General features: G+C 40.5%; 2 protein-coding genes across 2 annotated transcripts; both read right to left on the reverse strand.

The window, feature by feature from the left end:
* Window positions 1-154: 154 nt before the first annotated feature.
* CHMP5 (charged multivesicular body protein 5) lies at window positions 155-9446 on the reverse strand. Its single transcript, XM_058831255.1, has 8 exons — window positions 9263-9446; window positions 5345-5449; window positions 4559-4605; window positions 2920-3013; window positions 2765-2836; window positions 1749-1857; window positions 1263-1375; window positions 155-758 (listed from the first exon to the last, which is right to left on the reverse strand). The coding sequence occupies exons 1-8, from the start codon at window positions 9329-9331 to the stop codon at window positions 708-710; spliced, it is 660 nt and encodes a 219-aa protein (XP_058687238.1). The 5' UTR covers window positions 9332-9446; the 3' UTR covers window positions 155-707.
* An 835-nt stretch (window positions 9447-10281) lies between these two features.
* FH (fumarate hydratase) lies at window positions 10282-27064 on the reverse strand. Its single transcript, XM_058831254.1, has 10 exons — window positions 26902-27064; window positions 19830-19964; window positions 18570-18680; window positions 17009-17185; window positions 16035-16217; window positions 14894-15059; window positions 12958-13161; window positions 11615-11742; window positions 11033-11186; window positions 10282-10492 (listed from the first exon to the last, which is right to left on the reverse strand). The coding sequence occupies exons 1-10, from the start codon at window positions 27019-27021 to the stop codon at window positions 10350-10352; spliced, it is 1521 nt and encodes a 506-aa protein (XP_058687237.1). The 5' UTR covers window positions 27022-27064; the 3' UTR covers window positions 10282-10349.
* Window positions 27065-27613: the final 549 nt, after the last annotated feature.

The following is a 27613-nucleotide window of genomic DNA, read 5'->3' on the forward strand; positions in this document are numbered from 1 at the left end:
CCCGGCGGCAGCGCGGACGCGGCCGAGGCACGTCTGGAGGGAACGGGACCTCTTCTTCCCCATCCCAAACCAGGCGAACCCTGTGCACATGACGCTGATAACCTCCCCCCGCCCTTCGCACGGAATTAATCGCCAAAAAACGGCACACAAAGGGTTCTGCTAATCTACGTGATTTTATGTCTCCACGGAATACATAAAGTTAATGATAACCCGAGCAGTTTTCAAGAAGGTTACAAGTACAATCGCATAAAAGTCTCAAGACTGCGGTAGTTTAAAAATTGCTTTCAGTTCTTTTATCAAACAGGCGTAGTAATAAGGGAACTATTTTACAGAGAGTAAGCAGCAATGTATATTCTTAGTCTCAAGAAAGAAAACATAATACAAAGTCAAAATAAATCTCAGCTATCAACAGCCACCACTAGTCTTCACGTTTTACTTTGTCCATAAGATACGGAAATCAAAACCTAGCAGACTGACTGCATCCACTGAAGGGAACTGGGATGAATTTTCCATTAACAGAAGTCAGTAGTAGAACAACTTTCTCCAAAGAAAGAACACCACCAGCCATTCATATTGCATTCTAGGATGTAGTGATATTAAGGTTACACTGGAAGGACAAGTTCTCCAGAATTATTTTAAAATAAAAAAAGATTCTTAATACAATTTGAAAAGTATAGTTCATTGTATCCATTTTGCTTTTGAAACATTTATGTTGCAGGAATCTTTGGCAACCCGAATTCATCCACCAATACGCCATCCTGTAGGAAAGAAAAAGAAGTGATGGGTTAGCAAGTCTCCAGCAACCAGAAATTTCACAGAAGCTTCCTAACTACTTCTATGAAGTGTCTGTATCTGCAATTGCCACTGTGTGACAGCTGGAATCAAAACAAGAGCATCAGTGTTCTTCCTCATTATGAAGCTCTATTAATGCCCCAAAAGCAAACATACAGAAGCTTTTTTTATGGTTTTAAGACGAGAGCTGTAATGGTACACTTAAATTCTACTGGCAGTCTGACAGTGACTATAGTAGTGACAAAATGTCATTCTAGTGATTTTCAACACAGTTAAGAAGCATTCAGAGTATACTGTACACTGTATTCTCAAATTCTCTGTATTTAGCATCCATACATCTAATACATTAAGCACACTTTTTTGTTCAAAATATTAAGGATCCCAAATATCAAACAACCAACACCAATGTGGTTAATCTAAACCAAACAAAAATGTATTTTGCTGTTAGAGAGGACTCTACAAGGACTCACTTTGTTTTTTGTGTCCGTAGGAGTGACCTCTGGGATTGCTGGAGCGGATGCAGCTTCATCTAAGTAGGAATTGTCTTCATCAGCTAAAAGCTCATCACCTAACGCATCCAGTTCTGAAATTAAATTATGTTGGTTGAAATATCATGCAAGAAGCTCCTTTTGCAAGAGGAAAGCTGCTCTTACAGACTCAGGATTTATACTGAACACTTACATTCAGATTCAGCATCAGTCATCAGTCAGAAATAAACACAGACACTGGAGAGAACCTTATTCCCTGCCTTGTAACATTCCATTGGTATCTCATGTTTGTCTATGCTCTTGTGACTTCTCTTAAAGGAAATGCAGCTTTAATGTTTAAAAAAAGCTACCAAAGCTTTTTAAAACATATTTACAGCATTTGACCAAGGAAATAAAACAATCACTATATGACAGTATGATGATTTTTATATTCCATAATATAAAAGAATCATCTTCCCCCTTCCTAACCTGCTTCCAAATCATCTTCATCAATCTCTGGTGTTCCATAGCTACGACTCAGTGCCTCCTGGACTTCATTGGCTTCCTCCATCATATCTTCCAATTGATCTTGTATGTCCTGAAGCAAGAATAATTTTCAATTGGTCCATATTTAGTCGAATTCAGTTTAGCAATGCCAACATACAAGTCTTTTAATACATAAACCATTTTTTGGAAGCAGTATTAATACAAGTCAAGACACACATTCAGGACAGGAGTACTTGAAAAGCAGATAAGGTATAAAATTTAGACAAATCTACCATCTGGAAAATAAGCACTAACCTTAGTTGTGCCAGGAAAAATTTAGAGGATACATTAGCATATTTACTAGCACTGTACTTGAGTACAGGTAAGGAAACAATATTTGCCTAAAGATTAACAATGCAGGGCATTTACAGAAGACAGAAAAGGAAACAGAACTTAAAGGAATTCACCACTGGCACTGGGTAAGACCTTAAGTAGCAGCATACTTGAAATTATATTTAGAGATCTTGTAGGAGATTTTTTATGCATTTTCTGAAGTCAGAGCCAGCCCTTGCTGATATTTGGCTAGTGGTTTGATTTGTTGCTGCTTTTTGTTGTTGTTTGGATGTTGGGGTTTTTTTTGTTTAGGTTTTGTTCTTTTTCAGGCACTACCTTGAACTGGGAGGGGGGTAAAGGACTAATCTGTACGTTAGTAGCATAGGAATAAAAAAAAGGACAAAAAAAGCCATAGCAGGAAGTATCCACTAACATTTATACTGAAGTGCAAGGGGAGGAGAGACTAAAGATTAGCTCAGCAAGGAAACAATAATCACTACAATCAAGGCAAACCACTGTTTGTGCAGTACCAGAAAAATCAGGAAGAAATTAGGATGGTCCCATAAAAAAGACAGACAAACTCATGTGAAGAAAAATAGTCATTTTGCCTCCAAGTTCATAGTCCACTCACCATTATTTCAGTATACTATTTTTGCTCTTTCACTATTTAAACTATAAAAGCTCACCTCAATTTGATCAATCTTGACTTGCTTGTAAGCTTTCTTCATTTCTTTCACCCCCAGTTTCATTGCATCCACCTAGAAGAGTCAAATATCATGCTTGTATCTGATATAGCACAGATTAAACAAATTAAACAAGTGTGAGATAAACAAACTGGTACCGTTGTCTTTGTATCCTTCAGTGCCTGAATAGTGTAATTAGCTTGTTCCATATTAAAAGACTGCTGTGACAGATTATCCCTCTGTTGTTCATACCTGTTTAAAAAAAAAAGGCAAATAATGGCTTTAAAACACTACAATATTTATTACCACAAATGCTCCTAATTTTTTAGGAATTGAAAAACCAGCAACAGTAGTCTAAAGATAGGAACAAATTTGTGTGTGGGGGGGTTTTTTTTTCACTTACTATACACAACTGGAGAATAAACAGCTTCATAAAAATCTGGCCATTATGCATTTCTGTGTACTTGAAGCCAACAAAGCTATTCCTGAACTAAGCTTTGTTTTAACTGACAGCAACACCACATTTGCCTAGATTGACATAGTAGGTGAGGATACAGCAAAAGTTTAATCACCATAAGGTAGACATGCATGCCATGCTCACTAATGCTGCAAAGATAATGGAAGAGTTGGCAGATTATCCAAACCACAGTGGCTCCACACTGGAGTTTTTCAGGGTAGGGAGGAGGATAGGATACCAACAGGAAACCTTTAAGACTAACCACAGGGAAAAGAGAGACTTTAAAAATTAAGAAATCATCTTTCTCAAAGCTTAACTTGTATCAAATCAAGAATGTAAAATATGTTAAGTTAATCAAAAGAACAAAAGCATAAAAATGAACCATGATTCCTTCTAATGTGGAAAGCAGGAGGTCTGAAGGATGAGGATCCACATGCAAAACTTTCTGGACACTAATGACTTCACCTATCACTGTTGCACAAGAACAGAAAGAAATGACTGAGGGATATGACAGTAGCCTATTATGAGGGGCCCAGTAATCCCACCAAGGAAGATTAGCTGGCAGCATAGTCAAAAACCAAGGAAAAAAAACCCTAAAAGCCAGAATCAAGCAGTCCTCCTCACAACATCTAACAAAAGTACCACACCTCTTGTCATATGATATTTTGGATTGTGAGAGTTTACTAATACTTAACAAGTAATTGAGTGAGTCCATAAAGGTACAATTCATCTGAGGGATGTGAAATACAAGATGATGTGAGCTTTGGCTCAGGCAGCTTTCAAAATTTGCATTTCACGGACTATGAGATATTCCAGTGAAATACTCCTGAACACTTCCCATGTTCTGATATTCTTTCCTTTGGATCTCTTGCTGGACTCTTTCAAGACAGTACACTAGACAAAACCAGACCACAGGGTCACCTACCCTGTCCATTTGGGAGTTTCTGCATAGACATAATTACCTGCACTACATCTGTACAAGTCCTCAAAGGTGTCCACAGAGAACAGGTAAATTTCCAGTAAATCAGAGCAAGGTCATCAAATACACAATTTACAGTAATCAATTAATAATATAAAATGAGGCAATCTCTCAGAAAGTTTAGGAGCCAAGCATATTTGTAATAATGAGCAAATTTGGGTTATCTTGTACCACCAATCCAAATTTATATACTGACATATAAATCATAAATATGCAAGAAGATACTTCTGAAAGGCTTCCTCAGCATTTTTCTTTAAAGAATGCTCAGGAGAGTACTGGAAAGAGAAATGAAAGTGGTGCCACCACCCCCTAAAGAAAACAACCTTTTATTAACAACAAACTGAGAAAGATTTCAACTTACATTCGCTTCTGCTTTAACACTCTCAACGCTTTCTGCTTTACTGTATTCTGAAAGACACAATAGTGTTGTATTAGATAAAATACCTGACTTTACATTTGATTATGCTGTTTAAACCTAACGCATTTGATTTAAGTTTTCCAAAAGACTCCTCAGTTACTAGTGCCGAGAGTTTAACAATAGTTACATTCAGCATTTGGCCTGCATTAACAATTAACAAAACAGGAGAGTACACAAAGCTTCTTATAGAAAATAAGCTTTCAGTTTCCAGCTTCTGATTTATGTTTTCAGTAAGGAGAATAAAATGTCTACAAACTTTGTCCACCACAACTATTTTCATTAACACATTTTAATGGTCAGCATAAAATAACACTGCAACAGGTACTTGAACAATACTGTTTATATCATATATGTTTATTTTCAAATTCATTTTATAGTGTAAGTTCATCCCCTTAAAAAATGAGTTGCCCTGCTCCCTTTAGGCATAGTGTGGAGCTTTTTATTTTGGATGACAAACAAAACAGCCTCTCTGCCAGACTTAATTCAGGTAGCAAGGAAGAAGGGAAACAAGTTACTTGTCGCGGAAGAATTACATTATACTCTGGAATAAATAAAAACCAATGAAAATACTGTTCAAAGATGTATGTCTAATAAAAATAATCCAGCAGGATCTTATCTCTCATCCATAGGGCAAGATGCAGTTTTAAGAACCTGATGAACTGGCTAAATCACATGACAAGGAGCGTGAGTCACATCCTCTCATGCTTAAATTCCACAAAAGGTTCTTACCTTTGCAGGTCCCTCTCTCATTTTCTTCATTTGATCCTTATACTTCACTAGTTCTGCATCAAGCCTAGCAATTTTCTTGTCAATTGACTCAGCTCTGCTATCCACCTTTATTACATGAGGGGGAAAACAAAGAAAACAACATTCATTAAGCTTTTATTTGGGTATGGGACAATAAAAAGCCTCCGTTCTGTTGTGTTTCTAACTGAATTGTTTCTTTACTCAGTGGTTTTATAAACAATATAGATTTTGTGAGAATCCAGACCCAGAATCAAGTGAAACAACTTCTAGAAGGAGCACAAGAAACAACACTCTGAGGCTGCAGGAAGCTCTGCTATTGTAACATGTTCTCCACATTTTGAGATGCTCCCTCGCAAACCCACTCAAGGCAGTTCTCCATTCCAGAACTTCTGGTAACACAAAGTGGCAGGGACTAAAGTGGAATGGAAAACTTCTAGGTGTACCCTGCTGGCATTCCACAGAGCTGCCATTTGGAATATATTTTAAGTCTTCACCATAAGAGGGTTAAAAACAACAATTACATAACCAAGCATGGGTACAGGTAGTCCTAACAGCATACACAAATTCATAAAAGGCCTTTTTAAAATGAAATTAGTAGCCCAGCATTTCTCTGGAAACAAGAAAATAAAGCTTATTAACTTCTCATTCCAAGGAGACTCTCCAGGGATTAGATTATTATGGCATTCCAATTATAGCATAAGACAGATCAGTGCAAATCTACAACTCTGCCTGGCTAATGGTGTGGCTAAGCATGTACAAATATGTAAATTTTGATTTCAGTGTTTCAATGACCCTTTTAAAACCCTGCTCTATGACAGCAACATGCATTTGCCAGAGCCATCCTGAGCAAAACATCTGATATGAACATTCCACACAAGACATTAAAGTGTCTGGGCACAGGAGGCATTGAAAAATTTGTAATAAGTTTTCTATTATCCAAACACTATTCTAATAGCAAGAAAGAGAAAAAATTGGGATTTTAAAACTCATGTATGTTTAAAGCATGGCACCTCCTCAAGATCTTTATCAGCTAACTGCATCTTTGAAATTGGCTCTGCAGGAGAAAAAAATTATTTTGTTTATTTATATAATGATTCTTTCAAGCAGCACTAGCAGGAAACAGAGACAGAACCTCCCACATCAACTATGTAAAAATTTCACACACACATGACATGGGACCTCAGCTTTTAAAAATGAGACTGGACAGAAGAGGGGAGAATGGATCTAATCTATTCAAAAAACTAGACTGTGTATTAGGACTTGAAGAGCTTCTGTCTATTACTCACAAACAAGGCACACTGAGGAACGTTTCATAGCTACACAAGGGCCCCAATTTACACAAAAGAAAGGGTATCTGAGTTTTTAACACTGCTGTCACAACTATTAACCTTTTGTTCCTATGTTTCCTATTTACTACTGTGAAAAAAACTTAAGTTTAGAGTGTTTTTTCAAAGAAGAAAAATTAAAAAACATCATTAATGCTTCGCTTCCTGGTGCATTCTTCCTCCTACCGGCCTCGTGACAGCTTTGAGTCATCTGACTGTGCTCTGCCACCAAACATAAAAAGCCCTGCCTTTAAGTGCAATGAATTTTAGATAACTAAACTTGTCTACACAAGAAAGAACACCCAAAACATAGACATGACTACTGCCTAAGAGTTGTCTATGTTTTTAACAAATGTTGCATTAATCACTTCTCACCAAACACATTTCCAAACTGCCATTTAATGGCTAATTACCGCTAACATGGGAAGAGATCTCACAAAGCAATTTGACTCTTTCAAAAGGTAGAGCAAAATGTGTCTAAGACAGAAATGCAATAGTACCCCAAAAGCAATAGTGGTTGAGCCCCCAAACTGTTGGATTTAATATTGTAAAAAATAGTACAAGTTTTTTAATATCTCACACAACTCGCTTCAACAATAATTCATGTGTAATTTAAAATAAACAATCTAATCATGTCTGTAGTTTTAGAAGGACCTATCCTAGAGACTCCACTATTGTGAAAAGCCTTTCACAAGTCAGATTACTGCATATAACTTGTCACAAAAAGTTAATTAATAAACTTCAAAATACTAAAAAAAAGTGTTTCTCCCCATGCTTACTAGTAACAACTAGTAACCATCCTGTAACATCACTGGTTGCCAAAGTCATCACATGCATAAAGTGAACCTGAAATTCTTCTTTTCAGTTAATCTGTCTTGCCTAGACAAACTTGCAGATGGTACAATTATAAACAGCTAGAAGAGGATCAAAGCTGCATTCAGCAAGATTTTTTAAGGAAAAAAAAACTAAATTCCTGGAGTTGCAAATCAAAACATCTGTTTAAATTACACTTTTATGCACCCCAAAACTCCTTTAGGATTGAACAAGCTCTTAGCAGAAGACAGACTGCCGATCTATCTAAATTTTCTTTTGATTTACCTCAAGATTAGAAAATGGACATTAACTTGGAATTGGCAAAAGCAGCATGAAAAATCTAACAGACTAATAAGGAGTCAGTTGTTCTGAGGGAAACAAGACTTCCTGCTCTTCCACTTATATTGCCAAAATAGCAAATTTAAGCACTTAGTATCTCAGATGGATTTTGGAATTCAAGTCATCCACCAAAGTGTTTAATGATAACAATGGGAAAATTCATCCTGATTTTCAATCAGATGCTTTATTCACTGTTCTAACAAAATATATTTAGAGTTATGTTTGGGCTTAATGCTGCTAAAAAGCAATACAGATTTTTGTCAGTAAGATAAAGTACCAGGACAAACATTATGAGCACTTCTGTCTCCCCTTCCAGCCACTCACATACCCAAGAAACTGATGTGTAGGTACCACTGACAGATATTATGTATTTCATTTAGAGAGTCTCTTCACTGGGTAGCAAAATAAATCTTCTGAGAGGAAAGCTGTGATTTTGCCATGGAAACTGTTGTCAGGTTCCAGTGACAAAGCTTAGTTAACCTACATTTATACCACAACCATTACTGACCTTTGTTTACTAACAGAAACACTCAAGAAACTCCATTTTCTTTCCTCACTTCTTAAAATTAGTTTATAAAAAGAGGAGCTGCAAAACCATGCTCCAGTTTTCTTCATTAACTTTAAAGTCAAAAAGACTATCAAATTACAAGATAAATCTTAACATTTTTTTTTCTTAACCCTCTCTGCAGGCAGGCCAACACAACAACAGCAGTAAAGTGTTTTGCCACGTGTTTCCTGAGCATGTCTTACTTGGTCTGAGTTTGCTTATTTGTCCACCTGCACACACCTTTAGCATCAACCCCACCAGCCCTAAGAGACAAAACACCCCTCTGTACTGGATAGGGAGAGCGATCTTCTTGCTTCTGCCCCTGCCTTGCCACAGCTTGCCACGGCAGGAGTTAGGTAGTGCAATCAGAGAAGTCCTCAGATGGAAATGCTGAGAACATCGATGAGGATGAGGATGTAAGGAGAGCCATGCCCGCTCACCGCGTGCACCCATTCATGGGATGCGCTCCTATGCGCAGGACACAAAGGCAGGCATGGGTGCCTGGACATACACAGCTACATCCCTGTGTACGTGTGCGGACACACAAACACGCTCACCGAAACACACCGTGTATCCCCGCACATCACAGTGCCCAGGGACAGGCCGGGCGTGGCTCTGAGTAACCTGCTCTAGCGGAAGGTGTCCCTGCCCGTGCCATGGGAGGTTGGAGCTGGGCGATCTTTAAGGTCCCTTCCAAGCCATTCCGTGGTTCTGTGATGCACATATCCACACACGGGCACACACACTGTGCCCACGCACCGCAGTGTCCCCACACTCACTCACACCTACGCACAGCCGCCGTCCCCAGGGCCGCCGCGGCGGCGGCCGGGCCGCGCAGCGCTCAGCGGGCCCGGGCGCCCCGGAGCGGGCACTCACCGTCCCGATGCAGTCGGTGAGGCTGGGCGGGGGTGCCTTCGGCTTCGCCTTGCCGAAGAAGCGGTTCATGGCGGCGGTGCCTCGGAGTCGCTCCCGGGCCCGGCAGCGGCGGCAGCGCTCCCGGCCGACCCGGAACGCCACGGCCGGCCCCGCCCCGGCCCGCCCCGCGGAGGAAGGGCCGCGGGAAGCAGGAAGCGCTGTCTCGGCAGCGCAGCCCCCAGCTCCCAGCTCCCAGCCCCGCTGGCTGGCGGCGGGGGGACGGGCCCTCGGGCCGCACGGAGGCTCAGCAGCCGCACACGGGGACGCTTTTCTTCCTCATCGCACCCCGTGTATAGCCAGCTGCTGGGCCTGCACCGCCTGCTCGCAGTGTAGGGTCATCCCCATCACGTCAGTCAGCTGATCTGTCCAAAGTGCCAGGAAAACATAAAACGTGTACCAAAACCGCGCTATGAATCAGGAACAGCGTGGCCAGCAGGGTAAGGGCAGGGATTGTCCCCCTGTACTTGGCGCTGCTGAGGCCGCACCTCGAGTGCTGTGTCCAGTTCTGGGCTCCCCAATTCAGGAAGGACATGGAGTTACAGGAGCAAGCCCACAGAAAAGCAACAAAGCTGATGAAGAGTCTGGACTACAAGTCCCATGAGCTGCTGAGGGAGCTGGGGGTGTTTAGCCTGCCAAAGAGGAGGCTCAGGAAACACCTTCATCGCTCTCTACAACCGCCTGAAAGGAGGGTGGAGCCAGGTGGGGGTCAGCCTCTTCTCCCAGGTAGGAAACGACAGGACAAGAGGACACAGTCTTAAGGTGCACCAGGGGAGGCTTAGGCTGGACATTAAAATAATTTCTTCACATAAAGGGTGCTTAGACATGGAAATAGACCGCCCAGGGAGGTGGTAGAGTCACTATCCATGGAGGAATGTTTAAGGAAAGACAGCATGTGGCATTCAGTGCCATGGTCTAGTTGACAGGGTGGTTCAGTTGTAGGTTGGGCTCAGTGATCTCAGAGGCCTTTTCCAACTAAGAGATTATATGATATCATATTTGTTTTATTTATTTTTTTACATTAAGAACACTTTTCTTTTTTTTACAGAAGTTACTGAGGACCTAACATATCTTTAGGCTTCACCCACTGATCAAACTGGTCTGATGTAAGGAACCCCAGCTTTAGAGCAGCTTCTTTTAACGTTGTCCCTTCTTTGTGAGCTGTTTTGGCAATCTTGGCTGCTTTATCATATCCTGTTACAAAACAAAACCAACAAGTTATCCATTTGCAATTTTAGATGATTCATTACAGGTGAGAGAAAAGTGGGACACGGTCTTTGGAAAATTATTTGCTAGGTATTACTAGGTACTATTACTGCTTAACTCAATTTGCAGGAAATGCACACCAAATGTTTACTCCTTACTTGAAGTGAAAGTAAATTTTGTTATTCTGATATTAAATGATTTAGATAAAAAATTTATGGGATCTTCTTTAAAAAAAAAACCCTCATATTCTAATCTTTCACTCAGCCTCTAATTATGATAATTTAGAAAAAGAGGGACATAAACTCTCCCAATCTCCATTTGACTAATCAGTTATTTTTCTAAAACCCTGCCATGACCACTGCAAGGAGAACACAATTTTTACACCAGCAACTGGTGATATTAAAGTAAATTAACTTTTGACCTGACTTGGCCTCACAAGCATTGTGACAATACAAATGTAGTGTACAAAATAATGTTACCACAAAGTATTTTGGTATGTAGTGAGAAGTTCTTGAGCCTTAAACCTACCTATATGTGGATTCAGTGCTGTTACCAACATCAGAGATTCATTCATCAGTTTGTTGATCCTATCCGTATTGGCTTGGATTCCAACTACACAGTTGTCAGTGAAAGAAACACACACATCTCCTAGAAGTCTTGCAGAGTTTAAAACATTCTTAATCTAACAAGACAAAGAAAGAAACACCAATTATTTAATTCAGATATTACTAGTTGCACATTCTAACACCTTTGTTCATAACCAGTGCCCTCCCTGCAATTTCAACCTATTTAACTGGAAGGCTATTTTCCTTCCAGTATCTGGAGGGGGTCTACAGGGAAGACAGACAGGGGACTCTTTGTCAGGATCTGTAGTGATAGGACAAGGAACAATGGGTACAGACAGAGAGGGAAAATTTAGGCTTGATATCAGGAAGAAATTCTTTACTGTGAGGGAGGTGAGGTACTGGAACAGTATCAAAGGGATGTTGCGGATGCCCCAACCTTGGCAGCATTCAAGTGTTCGCTGAGGGGTTTTTCTGTCCGTAAGTTATCTGACTGTACAAACAATTACTTTAAAAGTCTTAGATATGTAAAACTTTATGAACTTACCATCATGGGCTTAAATACATTAAGTTCAAAGTGTCCATTGCTTCCTCCTACAGTAACAGCAACATGATTTCCCATAACTTGAGCTGCCACCATGGTCACAGCTTCACACTGGGTAGGATTCACTTTTCCTGGTTGTGAAAGAGAGAGAAAAGGTTACCAAAGGAGAAGAAAGGGGGAAAACCAACCAACCAACCAACCATGAGCAGCCTTTTACCAAATAACATTCAATAGAAAATGTTTTGTAAGAGGTAACTTGTCTTACTCATCTGTATCTGCGCACCACAGAAAATAAGGTATTTCCATAAATTATATTAAATTGACTGTACTATTCCAGTATTTTCAGCAAGGATTTGTAAAACAGCTATGGCTGCTTCAGAAGTCTCCCAAGACTGAGAGCCTGAGCATGAGCTCAACAGCTCAACATGTGCATGAGCTAAACAGCTGTTCATTACCACAGTTCTTAATAGTCCAGAGATTATAACCTGTCTTCACATCTGCAAGTTGGAATTTCTGAGAGACCAGTAAAAAAATCTCACTCAGCTCAAGGGAAGTATTACTAATTTGTTAGAATTACTTTGTGATAAAGTTAGTACACCCTGTCAGAAAAAAACAGCAAAACAAAACTCAAAAAAACAACCCCCTGTCAAACCCAACAAACACACCAAGTTAGAGCAAGTTAAAGCAAGTTTGTTTTATGGTTTTAAAATTTAATTTTTAGACATAATCCTGATAAGAGCATTGATTGTTTGCTTTTTTAGAGCCAGGTATGTTCATGACCTGCTTCTTTTATAGTTTATCATACAGGAGGAACAAGCTTAGAATAGTTTTGGATGTACAATATTCACGTATGTACATACTTTTTTAGAAGAGGAAAGGAATGATTACTACTATTATTACTTTCTTTCTTATCCTCCCATACAGTGGGATCATTGCAGAAGGGAAAAATGTGAGTGCAAAACACTAATCATGGTAGGAAGCAGAGATCAAAATAAAAGTTACATGACAGTATTGCTACAATTCACAGATTAAAGATTATTTCAGGAATGTGTTTACCTAAAAATTGTAGAGATCTTGCAATTCTAAAAGAAAGTTTGGAGAAGTACACTTGTGTTAATAAAACCGTATTCTTATAGATAATACTCTCCCCCATACACTAGCCAACACAAAGCTGTGCAAGCATTTTTATGAACAGAGGTTTTGGAAAATAGGGCAGTAGGTAAAACCTGAGAGAAACATGGACTTACTGACATTTGTGATGGTGTTTGGTAAACACTTGTTAAGAGACAGTGGTCAAAAAAATAAAAAAGAAACATTTCATTTTTCTCCATATGTGTTCCCTGTACCTGGCATAATGCTGCTCCCTGGTTCATTTTCAGGCAGGATGAGTTCTCCCAGCCCAGAGCGTGGTCCAGAGCCCAGGAAGCGAATGTCATTAGCTATTTTCATTAGACTGCAAGCCACTGTGTTCATGGCTCCACTGAGCTCCACTAAAGCATCGTGAGCTGCAAGAGCTTCAAACTTATTTGGAGCAGTGACAAAAGGCAAACCTACAGGGAGAGAATGTAAACATTAAAACAGTGAAGCACTTCCTTGCAGACATAAACCAGACAATCAAACATGTAACTAGCTTAATAAAAAATTAAAATTAACAACCCTGTAAGATCATCTCTTTCCTCTAGAGCTTTCTTCACAAACATATTTCTTAAAGTGAATTAAAAACAAAAAGACACAATGAAAGTCACTAAAATATAGAAGAGTATAAAATTTGAGCATCCACCTACGAGGGTACAAATTTCAAGCCTTCATAGTGTGTTGCATTGTAAGCATTGCTTCTGCACCACAGTGCTTTGTGAATGTCAATAACCTTTCAAAAGTTAGCCCAACTTAGGCATTTCTTGCATTAAGTTAGATTGTTAATTGCTGTGATGCTTTCAGTTATAAAAACCAGATGTTTTTGCAGCACAGTGCAGGCATTAGGGTAAGTAAGAAGTAATCACAATGGAAGGGAACAATAAACCTGTCAGAACATGGGAAAGTTGGATCAGACTTAGGAGGATGCCTGCCAACAGCAGGAGCACAGGAGCAATGGAAGGAACAGCTCTGTTTATGTTAATTAAATGCCTGAGATGTAAGCCTACGTTCCATGATGAAAAACATTCATTCAGGACTTTGCCCTGGAAGGACAGTTCCAGCAGAATGAGACTGTAATAAATTACAGACATCACTAAGGACTGACTGTGGGCTGGACTTCTGCCCCCCAATATGACTGATCTGAGCTTTCAGCACCAGTTTGAAGGAGAGCAACGTAATCCCTGTAACTTCCAGTGTTTTGCACTTCCTGACAAACACCAAATCCCACCAAATTTGCATGGGTTGTGAACTACAGAGCTGCCTTCTCAGTTACAGAGATCCATCCAAACTTCTCCTTTTGTTCTTGCCAATAACCACCCTCTACATGAGCATGAGGAATGTCAGGAGTCCGCCCTACTCATACAACCTGCCCATACAAAACACAGAACATCCATTAACATGAGAGAGCTTCCTAGCACCACCAAAACATGTCCTGTACTGCTCCTGGCACCTGTTGTTTACATCAAGTTACTTCTCTATCAGGGTACAAGACAGTCTTGACCCTCTGAAAGGCACTGAATAAGGGATCCGTTAAAACAAAAATACTGCCACTAAGCAATTTCAGATTTTACAGCAAATGTAAATGACAGATGTACAAATTTGTTTGGGGGGGGCATTTTGAAAACTGATACTGTGACACAAAAGATCTGGTTTACACATCAAAAAACTCAATTGCCCTGTAAATTAAGTTTTAAGATCTATAAAGACAGAATAAAAAAAAATCAGAATGTTAACTTTTACTGTTTCATATGAAAAAAACAGAGTGGCTTTGGAAGTTTTTTTTTTCTTCTTGTGCACCAAGTCACTGTAAATTAAGAGAGCCAGAGGAGCAAAGATCAAGACAGAAGCATTATAGTTGGGCTAATAATAGAAGTCTGAAACTGTATCCATATCCAAAGTGCCTTGCTTGGATAAACACCATCATTTCAGTCACTTTCAATGTACTGAGTATAATTATAAAAATACGTTGCACGAAAAATCCAAAGCAGAAGGCATATAACACTTAACATTAACAAAAGCTTCACGTTAAAACATAAATACAGTTTAATCTTATGAGAAGTATGGAAACTGGACAGATTCTGTTTGAATTTGACTGGGTGTTACATACATTGCTTTACTGATAACTCACTCCCAAATACCATTCCTCACCCGTCAGTTCAGCCACTTTAGCAGCAACTTTCTCAGCAAAGCCAATTCTTGTGTTCAATCCCGTGCCAACTGCAGTCCCGCCAGCTGCCAGCTGATACACCCTTGGCAAGGTGGATTCAATCCTAGCCACACCGTATTTAATTTGTTGCACATAGCCACTAAACTCCTTTGAAGAAAGGAGGACAAAGTTATGGATCAAAGACAACAACCAAGAATAAGCATCCAGATTACTTTAGATTTTTAACATGACTTGACTAATTCCTTCAAAAACCTGAAGGCACTGAACTTTACCCAAATGCTAAATCTAACCATGCTTTCATTAAGAGGGAGAATATACATCTATTAAAGGACTGCTCTCATACTACAAAGAAATTATACATTAAACCAATCTTAATATACAAAAGCATATATATAATCCATCTTTCCCTCACCTTTTATCTTAGTTGCATACTTAGCAACTAAGGATCTGATTCCATAGTAAATCAGCTCCAAGATTACATTAATGTTCTCAAAGTACAAATAAAGAAATGGATCTTAGGCTTTGTTTACTTGATTTTAATTAGTAAAAACCCTGCCTGTGCATTCTTGGGAAAAAATACATAAATTCTACCAGCTTTTCTCTCAATTCAGTTTAATTAATTACTAAATTACTGTAATATAAGCCATTCCTAACAATATGATAACATTTACCATCATATATATATATATATATATATATATATACATACATTTATAAACTCAAGATTATGTATGGAAAATTTTCATTCGCAATACTTAGTAGTTTTGAGTGTTGGGAAAACATAACTTACATAAATTTACAGATTACAGACAACAACTACCTCTTCCCTGTAATGTCAGTGTAACAGAAAAACTGTACTGTCCTATGTGGTAATGAAACAGCATTTACAAATAATTTATATTTTACTACTGTTAGAAATAAAGCACATATGGAAAAAAATTAATATATGTTATAATGCATGTATTAGAGTACAGCATATCCAGTGAATTCCAGTACAGACTGAAAATACTCAGGCTGAGATTCAGCCATTTTCCTATATTTTATCCTAAACTATAAACTTAATTTAGGCAGCCTTAAGTTCGAATTTTCCAAAGAAATGCATACTTTTTTATTTTCTTTTACCTGCCCAAGTGTAAGTGGAACAGCATCTTGCGTATGAGTGCGCCCTATTTTTATGATTTGGGAAAACTCTTTGGATTTCCCTTCAAGTGCATTCTGTAGCTTCTTTAGTCCAGGTAACAAGACCTCATTAACCTCCTGGGCAGCAGCAATATGCATTGCTGTTGGGAAAGTGTCATTTGAACTCTGTGGAGAAAATTCAATAAATTAATTTACAAGCTTTTCTCACCATTGCTGCTGTAAGATGTGCATGTGTGGCTTTATTCTCTTAATCTCATAAACTATGAGAAACTAAACTAAGAGTAAATAATTTAGGGATGTTCCACAAGGTCAGTTCCTTATTGATAAATCAACTTTTTATGAATACACCCACAGAAAGTTAAATTTAATGGATTGTTCATAACAACTTTGGGACAAAAGAAAAGAATTACTATAGTAGTTATGAGAGATAGCTAACAAATAGACAGATGGTTTTAAAGGTATTGTAGGTGACTTTAAAACACACATTGCTTTGATAAAGTTAAATCCATAGTTCACAGAATCCTGAGTAAACAGAAAGGATCAGGAAGGGAAGCAACAAAGTCAGTGTCTTAATCTCTCCTTCAAGGTAGGAGAAGTTTAAGAGAGAAGTATAATAAAAATGTCTACCATGATCCAACTTTTAGAAACTGGACCTATATTTAACATCTTTAAGACTGTAGCAGTGGTTGTCACAAGGCCACCATTGTCTAATACATTATGCGTGAATTTATCTATCATGAATGAGTTCAAAGATTTTAATCTGAAAAGTTCATACTGTCACTGAAAAACATCTTAAAGTTCATTTAAACTGAAAAAAACAGAAAATTGTTGCCAAAGTTGTCCACAAAACTTTTTTTTTTTTTAACCTAAACAGTGGATACAAGAAAACTCAAAATTCACAATTCAAAGACACAAAACTTTTGAAATTAAAAGCAGTATAAAACAAGTGTAACAACCTGGCTTTTGTTAACATGATCATTCGGATGCACTGGCTTTTTGCTTCCCAGTGTGCCTCCCATTATCTCAATAGCTCTGTTGCTGATGACTTCATTGACATTCATATTGGTTTGAGTTCCAGACCCAGTCTGCCACACCACCAAAGGGAAATGATCATTTAATTTTCCTTCAGCTACCTATAATGGAAAAAACAGAGAAAAGTTGTTCTAATAGAAAAAAAAAACAACATAAACCTGAAAATTGTATTGCTATAATTAAAATTATGCCCTCCATTATATTTTTACATCTACATATAGCAATTAGTGAATTTACACTAGAATAATTAAGATGTTTTTATGTAATACCAGATATTAAAAGGGAAAAAAACATTTACTATGCTTTTTGAAAACACGGAATTGTGAAATACAGAGATATATAGAATTTGATTTTATGTTCTACAGACATAGACAGAAAATATTTTTAAAAGGTACTTCAGGTTACATCTTCTCTCTGTGTAACTGGACTCTGATACCTCTCAATAAAGAAATTTCATACAGGGAAGTTGCAGACCTCTTACACCTGCAGACATTACATGTTGAATCAATGAAGCCAGCAGATGGCTGCCAGTATCAAACACCTCCTTCCTTTAAGGCACTCTCCTCTTTGATCAATATTTTTTGGAGCCTGTTGAATCTTAGACACATTCAGAGAGTTTTCTAAACGTGTGTTTGTGATAGTATCAAAATCTGTGCTCAGAAGTATCAGCCCCATGCTTTTAGCCTCAGAAAAACAAAAGAGCTGTTGTCACAACTCTGAGGCTAGACAATCAGATTATCAGGACACATCAGTCCTTCTGGAATCATGCTTTTTGAGAAATTGTCTTCTGTATTTCCCGTGTTATACAGGGGCAACGTTCCCACCGCCAAGAGTACCTTGATTCCTAGTTTTATTGAAGTTGTATTAGAAAATTTTTTTGGAGGTGAGGGAAATGTTATCATAGCAGAGGTGTTTTTAAAACACAATAAAGTAAGCCACAAACAACTTTTAGAATTTATTAATTTAAACTAAGGAGCCTTAATCCACCAAAACTTCTAATCCACCTTTAACTAGGGGAACCCTAGAAACCAGAAGAAGAGTCTGGACTTATTCTGGAGTTCTCCAAAGCTATTGAGTCTTGGGACTTAAGGTGCCACAGCTGCTAGGAAGAGGACACAGCTTCTGCCACCACTGAAATATTTTTAAGCTAGTCAGAACAAGAAAACTCTTAAAAATGCTTCTAGATAAACAAATATGTTGATTCATTCAAAGCAAATCATCTGGTATTATCACACCTCAAATAATGGTCACTCACAACTCTCTGCACTTGGGTGGCATTTATAAACATGCATTTGAACGTTCTATCATTTCTTTACATGCAAGAAAAAAAAATAGTAAAATATATTAATTAAATTATCTGTAGAGAACAAGATTTGCTAACAGGAAACACTTTACCAATCTGAGAAGCGCAATTGCCCAACCTCCTGTGAAAAGCTTAACAAAAATACAGTGGCAGTTGCAGTATTTTAAACAGCTCGTTCCTACCTCACTTGCCGCCTGTACAATGGCTTTAGCAATCTTTGGATCGAGACCATAGTCTTGATTTACTTCTGCAGCTGCTCTCTTCAAGATTCCAAACGCCCTTATAACTTGGACCTGAGACACAAGGATAAGTTTAAACACAATTTCTTTCCCCCAAAGGATATGTTATCAATTTATAGTGCATGTCTAGTTCTAAACCAAACTCCTTCTGATCTTAAATCCAGCAGTAGTCCAGCAGCCAAACCAGAGAGCAATCAGGTCATCTGACCTATGCTCCCACTAACAGTAACATTCATCCAAACAGTACAGAGGGCAGCACACAGCTGTTTTTGCAAGCCCAGGTGTGCTCTGTTTATCATCAGCACTAGAATTGAACTGGTTCAATTTCTAAAACAGCCTTTTGAAGGAAAACTGACAAATTTCAGTACATGGAGAGTAAGTATATGACAAAGTACGTGCACATTAATGGCTTATGCACAGCTACACATGACAAATTAAGTTTATATCAACTCAAACTATACTAGACTACTTCAATAAGAAACCATATAAATTTGCTACATCAAATTACTGCATTTGCTTTTTCATCTTTGAAACTATGAAAGACAATTCTATTCATCCTGGTTATTAAAAAACAAAGCAACCCCATAAAATTATTCAAAAGCAATATTCAAGTTATTTAAACACAAGAAGTATTCCTGCTAGAATAATATACTGCCACGAAATTTCTACCTTTAATTAAAACTCAAAGTTGCTCACACTTCCAGCAAAAGCCTAAGAAGGTATTCACTTTCACATACAAAACATACTATAGAGTGTTGGAGTTGATGTAGGCTGTGGGAAAAATCCCCACAGTCATGGCAAGTAAAATATCACCCACAATGCCCCCTGAAAAGTTATACATTAATAAGACTAGAAGGTTCCATAGTTTCTTTGTTACCATTGGTTATATTTTGCTGCATTATTTTACATATTCATAATCTCTAGTTGTTATTCGCTCTTTCCCCTCAGACTCCACCCCCACCTTAGTTTATACCAGTTACTGTAACCCCCTGGCCCCCACCTTTTGTGTACATCCCCATATGTTGTCCAGTTTATGCATTTGTTATTTTGCTTATTAAAGATCTGTACTCTTTGGGTCACACAATTGTGCCCATCCCTCTTTATTTTCACCACCCTCTACCCTGAAGTCAGGGGACCAAAAGGTTTTTTGCAGCCACCTGCATTGCAGCGCTAAAGAAGAGAACATAGATTTGAATTACTTACTGGCATCCTCTCTGAAACACCTCCAATCTTGAAGTTCATTGTAGATCTTACAGTTTGGGCACCATAGTATTTGTCACTTGGGACCTTCAGTTCACCAAAGGTATCATATTCTGTCCTGAAAGCCTCTTGAGAAGACTATAGAAAGGGGAAAAAAAAATCAAACACTGGCAATTGGTATCTTTTTGAAAGCAGGTAGTCAAGAAAAAGAAGATGGGAAAAAATACAAAGCCAAGACATGCAGCCAGTCACAGGTATGTTTTTAATTGTATCTTCAAAGTTGAGACATTCTTCTAGTTTGAGCAGCTGTCTTACCAAAAGCCACAACTACAAATTGTGTAAGGTAGCTGACCCAAGGTGAAAGGAAGCACTACAATGTTTAAGACTTCAGTGTCCACTGCATGAAACCTCATCCTGAGAAGAGATTATGTTTTCAAAGAGTCAGTAACTTAGTTCACAATTTACAGAACAGGTGTTTCATAAAAACCCAACTGAAGAAGTAGCATGTAAGAATTCTGGCAGCATCCACGCAATCAACACATGTGTAACATAATTCTTATTTGAAATCCACACTGCAGGAGACACTTAATACTGGAAGGGAGCAATTGACTAATCCAGTACCAAATTACTGACCATTAATTATCCTTTCTAGCCTATTAAACCAGGAACACAGATGATCTCTAGCTGTGCAACACAAAGGAACTATATCTACGTATATGTAGGTATACTTTGTGCAATATTTATGTATGGTAATGTTTCTATGTCATTTATCCACCTAGCATCTGTTATTATCTAACACAGGCACAGCTAAATTAATTTTAGCTGACAGACCCCCCCAAAAAGTAATTCTTTATTTTTTGTAGAACAGCCCATTAATTTGTGATGATGTGATCACATTCATGTGCAGCTCTGTAAAGATTATGGAACTGACAGGAAAGCAAGAACTGTTTATTCCTCCTCTTCCCACACCTTGGTCAGCAAAGTCCCAATTTTCTGTGAGAAAGGTATTCATCCTTTCCAGGGAGAGCAGATTACCTTCTTTCAGAGTTCAGGAAGGGGGAGAAGTCTTTTTCATTTCTTTATCATGGATAGGGTAAAACAATCTCAGCCCTGGAGGCAGGGTATATACATATACATACCCTGATATATACGGGTTCCTGACCTAACCATGACCCTCAGGGGTGGGTCCTTAAGAAAAAAAACTCTCATCAATAGAGTCAAGTCAGTCTTGCAGCGCAGTGAAAGAAGAAAATCAAATGCGAGGAACTATCAAGAAAAATAGAGGATACAAACAGGAACACCGCTGTGCCACCATGACTCACTGACAGTCTGAGGCCTTTGTGCAGATTTGGTTCTTTCATACCCAAAACACATATTACTGGGAACAGTTCAAAGGCAATAAAGATGATAAAAGGTAGGTAACACCTTTCTTAAGACAAGTGATTTTTTGTTCAGGAAAAAAGATAACCAGGGGATTGAAGGAAAACTGAGGTATAACCAGTAATTAACTGCTGACCGTCTCTTCCAACACAAGATGCAGGAGCCCTAACATGCCTGTAGGAGTCAGGTGCAAAGCAAGGGAAAGGGAGCAGCAGACTGTTACAGCGATGGTTGGCTCTGGCAATTAAGAGATGAATATTATGTGTATGTTAAGAGAAGTTTTACTGATGTACAGTTATGTTATTGTGACTTGTTGTTTAGACGTTGTCTGTTCTCTCCACAGTCCCCTTTCCCAGCTGTATGGCTGCCTGGGGACGGCCCTGGTGGCCAGGACCTGTGGAGGGATGTACTGAAGGCTTGGTGCTGGGGGCGTGGCACAACAACACCTGCCGCCAATCAAGTTGCAAGAAAGAAGCCTCCACCAATGGACAGCGAGGAAGAGTTGACTGACAGATCTTGGGGGGGGCCAGGGTTGCCTGAGGTAACCCCCCGGGGTATAAAAGGCGAAGCAGCCATTTTATAGACGAGGTCATGGTTGTCAGGTCACCGGCTCTCAGCACGCTGTCCTTTTTCCTTATTCAGTCTTTTGTTGTATTTGTTAAGGTTTAATAAACCTTTAAGATTTTAAAAGTGAGAGGTCGTTTTTCATACAGGCTGACAAAACTCCTTGACAGCTGATGCTGAGGATGCAAGAAGTTCACAAGACTTCAGGGAAGATGAGGTAAGCCCTCAGAAGAAAGATCTAAACTGGGTTATTTACACAGACAAACCACAGACTCAGGAAACTCCCTGATGTAAAAATCATAGAATCATCATGGTGGGAAAAGTCCTCCAAGATCATTAAGTCCAACCTGTGACCAAACATCATCATGTCAACTAAACCACAGCACTAAGTGCCACATCCAGTCATTTCATAAACAATTCCAGGGACGGTGATTCCACCACTTCCTGGGCTGCCCATTCCAATGCCTGATCACCTTTCCAGTGAACAAGATCTTCCTGATTTCCAACATGAACCTTCCCTGGGGTGCTGCCTGAGGCCATTTCCTTTTGTTATAAATTACTCAGACCCCGGGCAGGAATAAGTAAATAAAATTTAATTAGAACCTGTTAAAATTACAGAGCAAAGGGCGAGCAGTGCTAGGAGCATAGCGAGAATCCTGCTCACCAGAGGCTCTGCTCACAAAACGGCGTTTTATACACAAAAGGTTGCATTGGCAACATTAATATTCATGAGCAGTCCTAATATGTTGTCCTGGCACCTCCCACAGTCCATGGCTTTGCCACACATGCATGCTTGGCTCCTCCTAGGGTCTGTGGCCTCATCCTTATAGGTAGACTTGGCTCCTCCCAAGGTCTGACAGTCAGTCCCCAGTGCCTTTCATTGGTGGAGCCCCTTTCACATCTGGATTGCTGGTGAGATGTTACCCTGCCAAGCCTCCCAGCAACCAGTGTCCCTCACTCCCTGCTGCCTCTTGCAAAGGCCAAGTATATGCCCCCCCCACATATTTTGACAGCCCTGTTGGCCAGAGTTGCTAGACAGTAACCACAAAAGGGGAAGGGGAGGATCGAGGGGAGAACAGAAAAGGATTCAAAACAAAACTGGAACAATAAGAGTACATGTCAAAAGAACTATAAACCTTAACAGAACTTCTTCCCACCATACTTAATAATGCCTCCTCATTTGCATAAGCCAATCAGTACACCTTATTCATAACACTTTCATCCTGTAATTAACTGGGAGAAGAAGTCAACCCTCACCTAGCTACAACCTCCTTTCAGGAGCTGCAGAGAGTTATATCATCCCCCCCAGGCCTCCTTTTCTCCAGGTTAAACAACCCCAGCTCCCTCAGCTGCTCCTCAGAGGACTTGTGCTCCTCACCCTTCACCAGCTTCACTGTCCTTCTCTGGACTCACTCCAGCATCTCAGTGTCCATCCAGAACTGAGCACCCCAGAACTGGACACAGGACTCAAGGTGTGGCCTCAGCAGCGCTGAGTACATAAAGTTTGGGTCAGAAAATAGGGAAAGCATCATCCATGTTCACACAGTATGAGTGAGTGAGCCAGTATCAGAGTATGTTCATTAGTCTTCCCTAGAAGTCCACTTCTGAAGACAGACTGTTCCTCCCTCTTCTTCGTTCATTTTACTTGCTCCTTCTTTAGTGGGTCTCAGTGTTCTTGGACAGAAGCACAGCTGGGTATCGGCCAGAACACACTCCCCAGCAGCCCTGACCTTCTTCCCACCCAGGTTTGCATCACCATGGATGGCAAGCTGCAGCAGAGAGAGGGAAGTGTCCCAGTCTCTTTACTGTCCTAAGCATTATCCCCAGCCAGATGGAGACAGATGTCATCAGGTACCATCAGTCACACACCACAGACACCAGCCCTGCTCACTTTAAGTACTTCACAGAGCAGGTGGTGCCTGTGAACTGGAAAAAACTGCAGCCCAGCCCACAACAAGGGTTAGCTCCCACATGGCAATCCTGCTCACCACATCTTGTGTTTTGGCTGATGCTCTCCCGGGCACTGACTCCTCAAGAGCTTAGTGTGGAAGAGTAAGTAATTCCTATGTTCTTTAATCCTCTTTGTCCTGCTTGAGTCACTTAGCTTTCATTTACATGCTAACAAGAAACAGAATATAGTAAATGCTTCTTTAGTATATCACTACCAAAAATGTTTAATTTGGTTTATGTTTAATGCTTGTGGGTCTTACCATACATGTGCACACATTAATATTCCAACGATTGGGATAACTGACTCATTGTCTTTGAAATCCCTGCTTTTGACATTTGGACACCTTGAAAAAGCACACAGTGCAAAGCTTTCACAGAGCTGGATAAGCAGAACCCATTTAGCTCCAAGTCCAGCTCTCAATATCATCAGTGGTTTAATAACCGAAAGCATTCACCCTCAAACAATACAAAAAGTTAAACTACTTGTAACCTATTAGACAAAAAAGTTAGCAGTTACACAACTGATTCCTCAAACTTACATAATTCCAATGTCAACAATGGTGAAACAAAGATAAATAGGATCAGTACATCCCCGTACAAGTACTTTTCAACAATGAAATCATTAAAGACAGAAAAAACAACTTTCCTAGCCAATTCCATGCTCATAAATTCAATGAAGTTAACAGGGAAAGGTATTTTAAGAAGAATGCCATTTGCTGATTCCTAGTGTAACAGCTGCTGTTAGGTAAAAAAGCAAAGGGATGTTTTCAATGCAGACTGAAGGAGCTGCATCATTACTTTCAGACTCGTGCAACAACCACTGTGAGTGTGAATGTAACAAATTATTTCCTCGCTCCTCAAACAGAATTCAACCTCTTGAGTGGCTTTGTGAGCTGAAGGTCCCAGTTCCTGCATGCAAAGCGGTTTCTGCAGTCACTCCCTGACCCAGATGACCAGCTGTTAAACAGTGGATCAGTGGCACACTCCATCAACCTTCTACTCCACCATCCCTGCACCTCAGGAGACGCCAAAAGGAGATGTGGAAACTCTGCCAGTAGCCAAAGCGAACCCATGTGCTCACCTAATTCTATCCTAGCTACAAGCAAGGCTCTGCTCACATCTACGGTTCCTCACACTTACAAAACTTTTTTTTTTCCCCCTCTTTAGGAGGCCTGACAAGGTGTTCTCAGCCCTCCAAAACCCCTAGAACCCAAACACAGTCCAAAGCTTACAGTTAGGCAAATAGAACTGTACTTTTGCCTTGTTGCAGGGAACTGATCAGAACTGATTGCACCATAACACACCAGTGATACTCAAATGGCAGAACTGCTGTAATAATGCTTCCTGTGGAAAATTACATTCTCATTTATGGATGCAGCAACTTTTGGATATAAGTATTTTGATTCAAAGAACCATCATTTTTAGCATGTCAAAAACAGTCTTTTGAGGCCATCAGAATGTGCAATTTATGTTTCACTGCTCTCCTTTAGCAGATGAAAAATATTTATTTCTAAGCATTATTTCTCTTTTATAACATAATTCGAGTCACAAATTCTGAAATTCACCCTTTAGAATCCAAACCCTAATATTTTACAATGTTCAGCTACAGAAGGACCATTATGACCATTCTATTTAAAACATCTTGTGCAATTTAGCTCTAAGTAAAGGCAACACAATAAACATATCAGGACAGCATGAGTATTTGGTTGTATCTACATACACAGTATGTTTCAAAACAACTCTTGCTACTGAGAAAATCTCTACAAACATCGAAAAATGATCGCTTGGGTTTGTTGGGTGGCTGTTTTCTTTCATTTAAATACTGGTTAGTACATCTTTTGATGGTTCCTCTTTTCCATAAAAACATACAGAACTTTTGCTGTAAAAAATCAACAGCTGCTTGACTTCCAAGTCCACTGAGGGATGTTTTAAGTAGTACTGTTATTTAAACCCAAGGAATTCGCAACTGGTCATGTTTCTGACCTGCAAAGAGCAAAACACATCTCTTTCTTGTAAGATTGTAGACCCATAAATACCACGTTCCAGCAAATGAATGAAGGCCATGATTTATAATGTTTTTCTCAAACGATGCCAAATGGCAAAATAGAAAGGGGAACCATCCAACAGGCCAGTGGCTTGAGTTACATAGTCTGCTCTGACACCAGTTTTCTTATGCAGTTAAGTTTCACCCACCATAAAGTTTTTTCGCTCACTGGAAAGTTTTTTTTATTAAATGCTACTTTTTACACCTTCATCAATATTACAGTTTGGAAACTGATGTTCTAGCTAAATTTATTAACTAATTTAGTCAACTAAGGGATCGATAAAATCCCAAACACACCACCTTCTGCTGAAATTCCTCTCACAGTCTATATTACCTCGTTTTAAGGAGTGAACTCACAAAGATACACCTGAGACTAAGGCTTCCATGCAACTTCCAACGTGTCAGTACTGAGATTTGAAGTTCCTTATCCAAACAGTGTTTCTGTTTCTGTGCTGAACCGCATGCAACAATCAAGTCCCACTCGCGTCAGAGCCCGACAACTAATTGTTTATACGCAAATATCTACAGATGATGCCTGCTAGAAGTACCGGGCAGTTCTCAGCTGAAAGCTCCCTGTTTTCAGGCAGCTCCAAAACTATTCCAGTGACGAATATTCCCGTTCCTGTGAGGATAAAGCTGTTTATTATTTGCATCTCAACAGCTCCAAGAAAGCGCCTAAGATTCCTGTGGAAGCAGCTGTCGCACAGCGCAGCTCTGTGAAGCAGGTCCCAGCACCGTTCCTGCCCGGCAGGATGCGCGCCCTGCCCGGCCGCACCGGGGCGGCTCAGGGCCGTGCTCAGGGCCCCGCTGAACCTCACCCCGGGCAGCGCCACGGGAGAGCTGCGCGCTGCACATCCCGGCCTGCCCGGCAGCGGCGGCCGAGCGGGGCCGAGCCGGGCCCGGCCGCAGGAAGGATGCAGGAAATGGCCGCAAAATCCCGGCAGAGGATGGCGGACTCGTCTTTCCGGTGCTGGTGCGCTCCTAACGGAGCAACACGCGGGATTAAAGCCCCAACGCAGCCGGCGGCCGCCGCTCCCCCAGTCCCTGTGGGGCGGGGGCGGAGCGACGGCGGCGGCGGCCGGCGGTGGCACTTAGAGGTCACGGCTCCCGGCTCCCCGCTCCCCGCCCGGGGCTCACCATGGCGGCGCGGGGCGGCGCCGGGATCCAGCGGCCGGGGGTGGCGGGAGGCGGCGGGCTGGAGAGGAGGAGACCGGCGGAGCGGCCGAGGCGGCGGCAGGCGCGGAGTGAGCGGTGCATGGTGGCGGGGGCCGGGAGCACCGCGGGGGCGGGAGGCGCGGCGGGACCGCCCCGGACGAGCGTCACGGTGCCGGCGGCGCCCGGCCCCGCAGGCTCCGGCGCGCCAATCGGCGGCCGCTGGAGCAGCGGCGGGCGGCGAGTGCGGCCCCGGGGCCGGTGCCCCGGTCTGGGAAAAACTGGGAAAGCCCGCCCGCCCCGGGCAAAGGGCAGCGGGAAAAGTGCTGCAGCAGCGATTTCTCCGCGAGGGGGAAAAAAAGCATTAGCTTTTTCTGCCTTACTGTAGCCTTTCAAAGATGTATAAAACCTTGTTCCATTCTCTCCTTCCTAATGACAGGCAAAGCTCTTTTTATAAAAAAAGCCAAGTCAGGGTGCAGCCCACTGCTTTACTTCCTGCTCAGGGAGGCGGAGTGCTCCGACGTGCTACGTCTCTCCCAGGTGTAAAGTGCAGAAACCCTTCGAGAGTGAAACATAATTTCATTTTTCCACCAACCAGCAGCAATATTCCAACATTTCAGGTTCTCCAACATTGTGGGGTTTTTTAAACAAGAGCGTCCAACATTTAGCCTTTAAGAAAACAATTTTTTCGTCTAAC

Source organism: Poecile atricapillus, chromosome 2 (genome assembly GCF_030490865.1).
Source record: "Poecile atricapillus isolate bPoeAtr1 chromosome 2, bPoeAtr1.hap1, whole genome shotgun sequence".
NCBI classification, from domain to species: Eukaryota; Metazoa; Chordata; class Aves; order Passeriformes; family Paridae; genus Poecile; species Poecile atricapillus.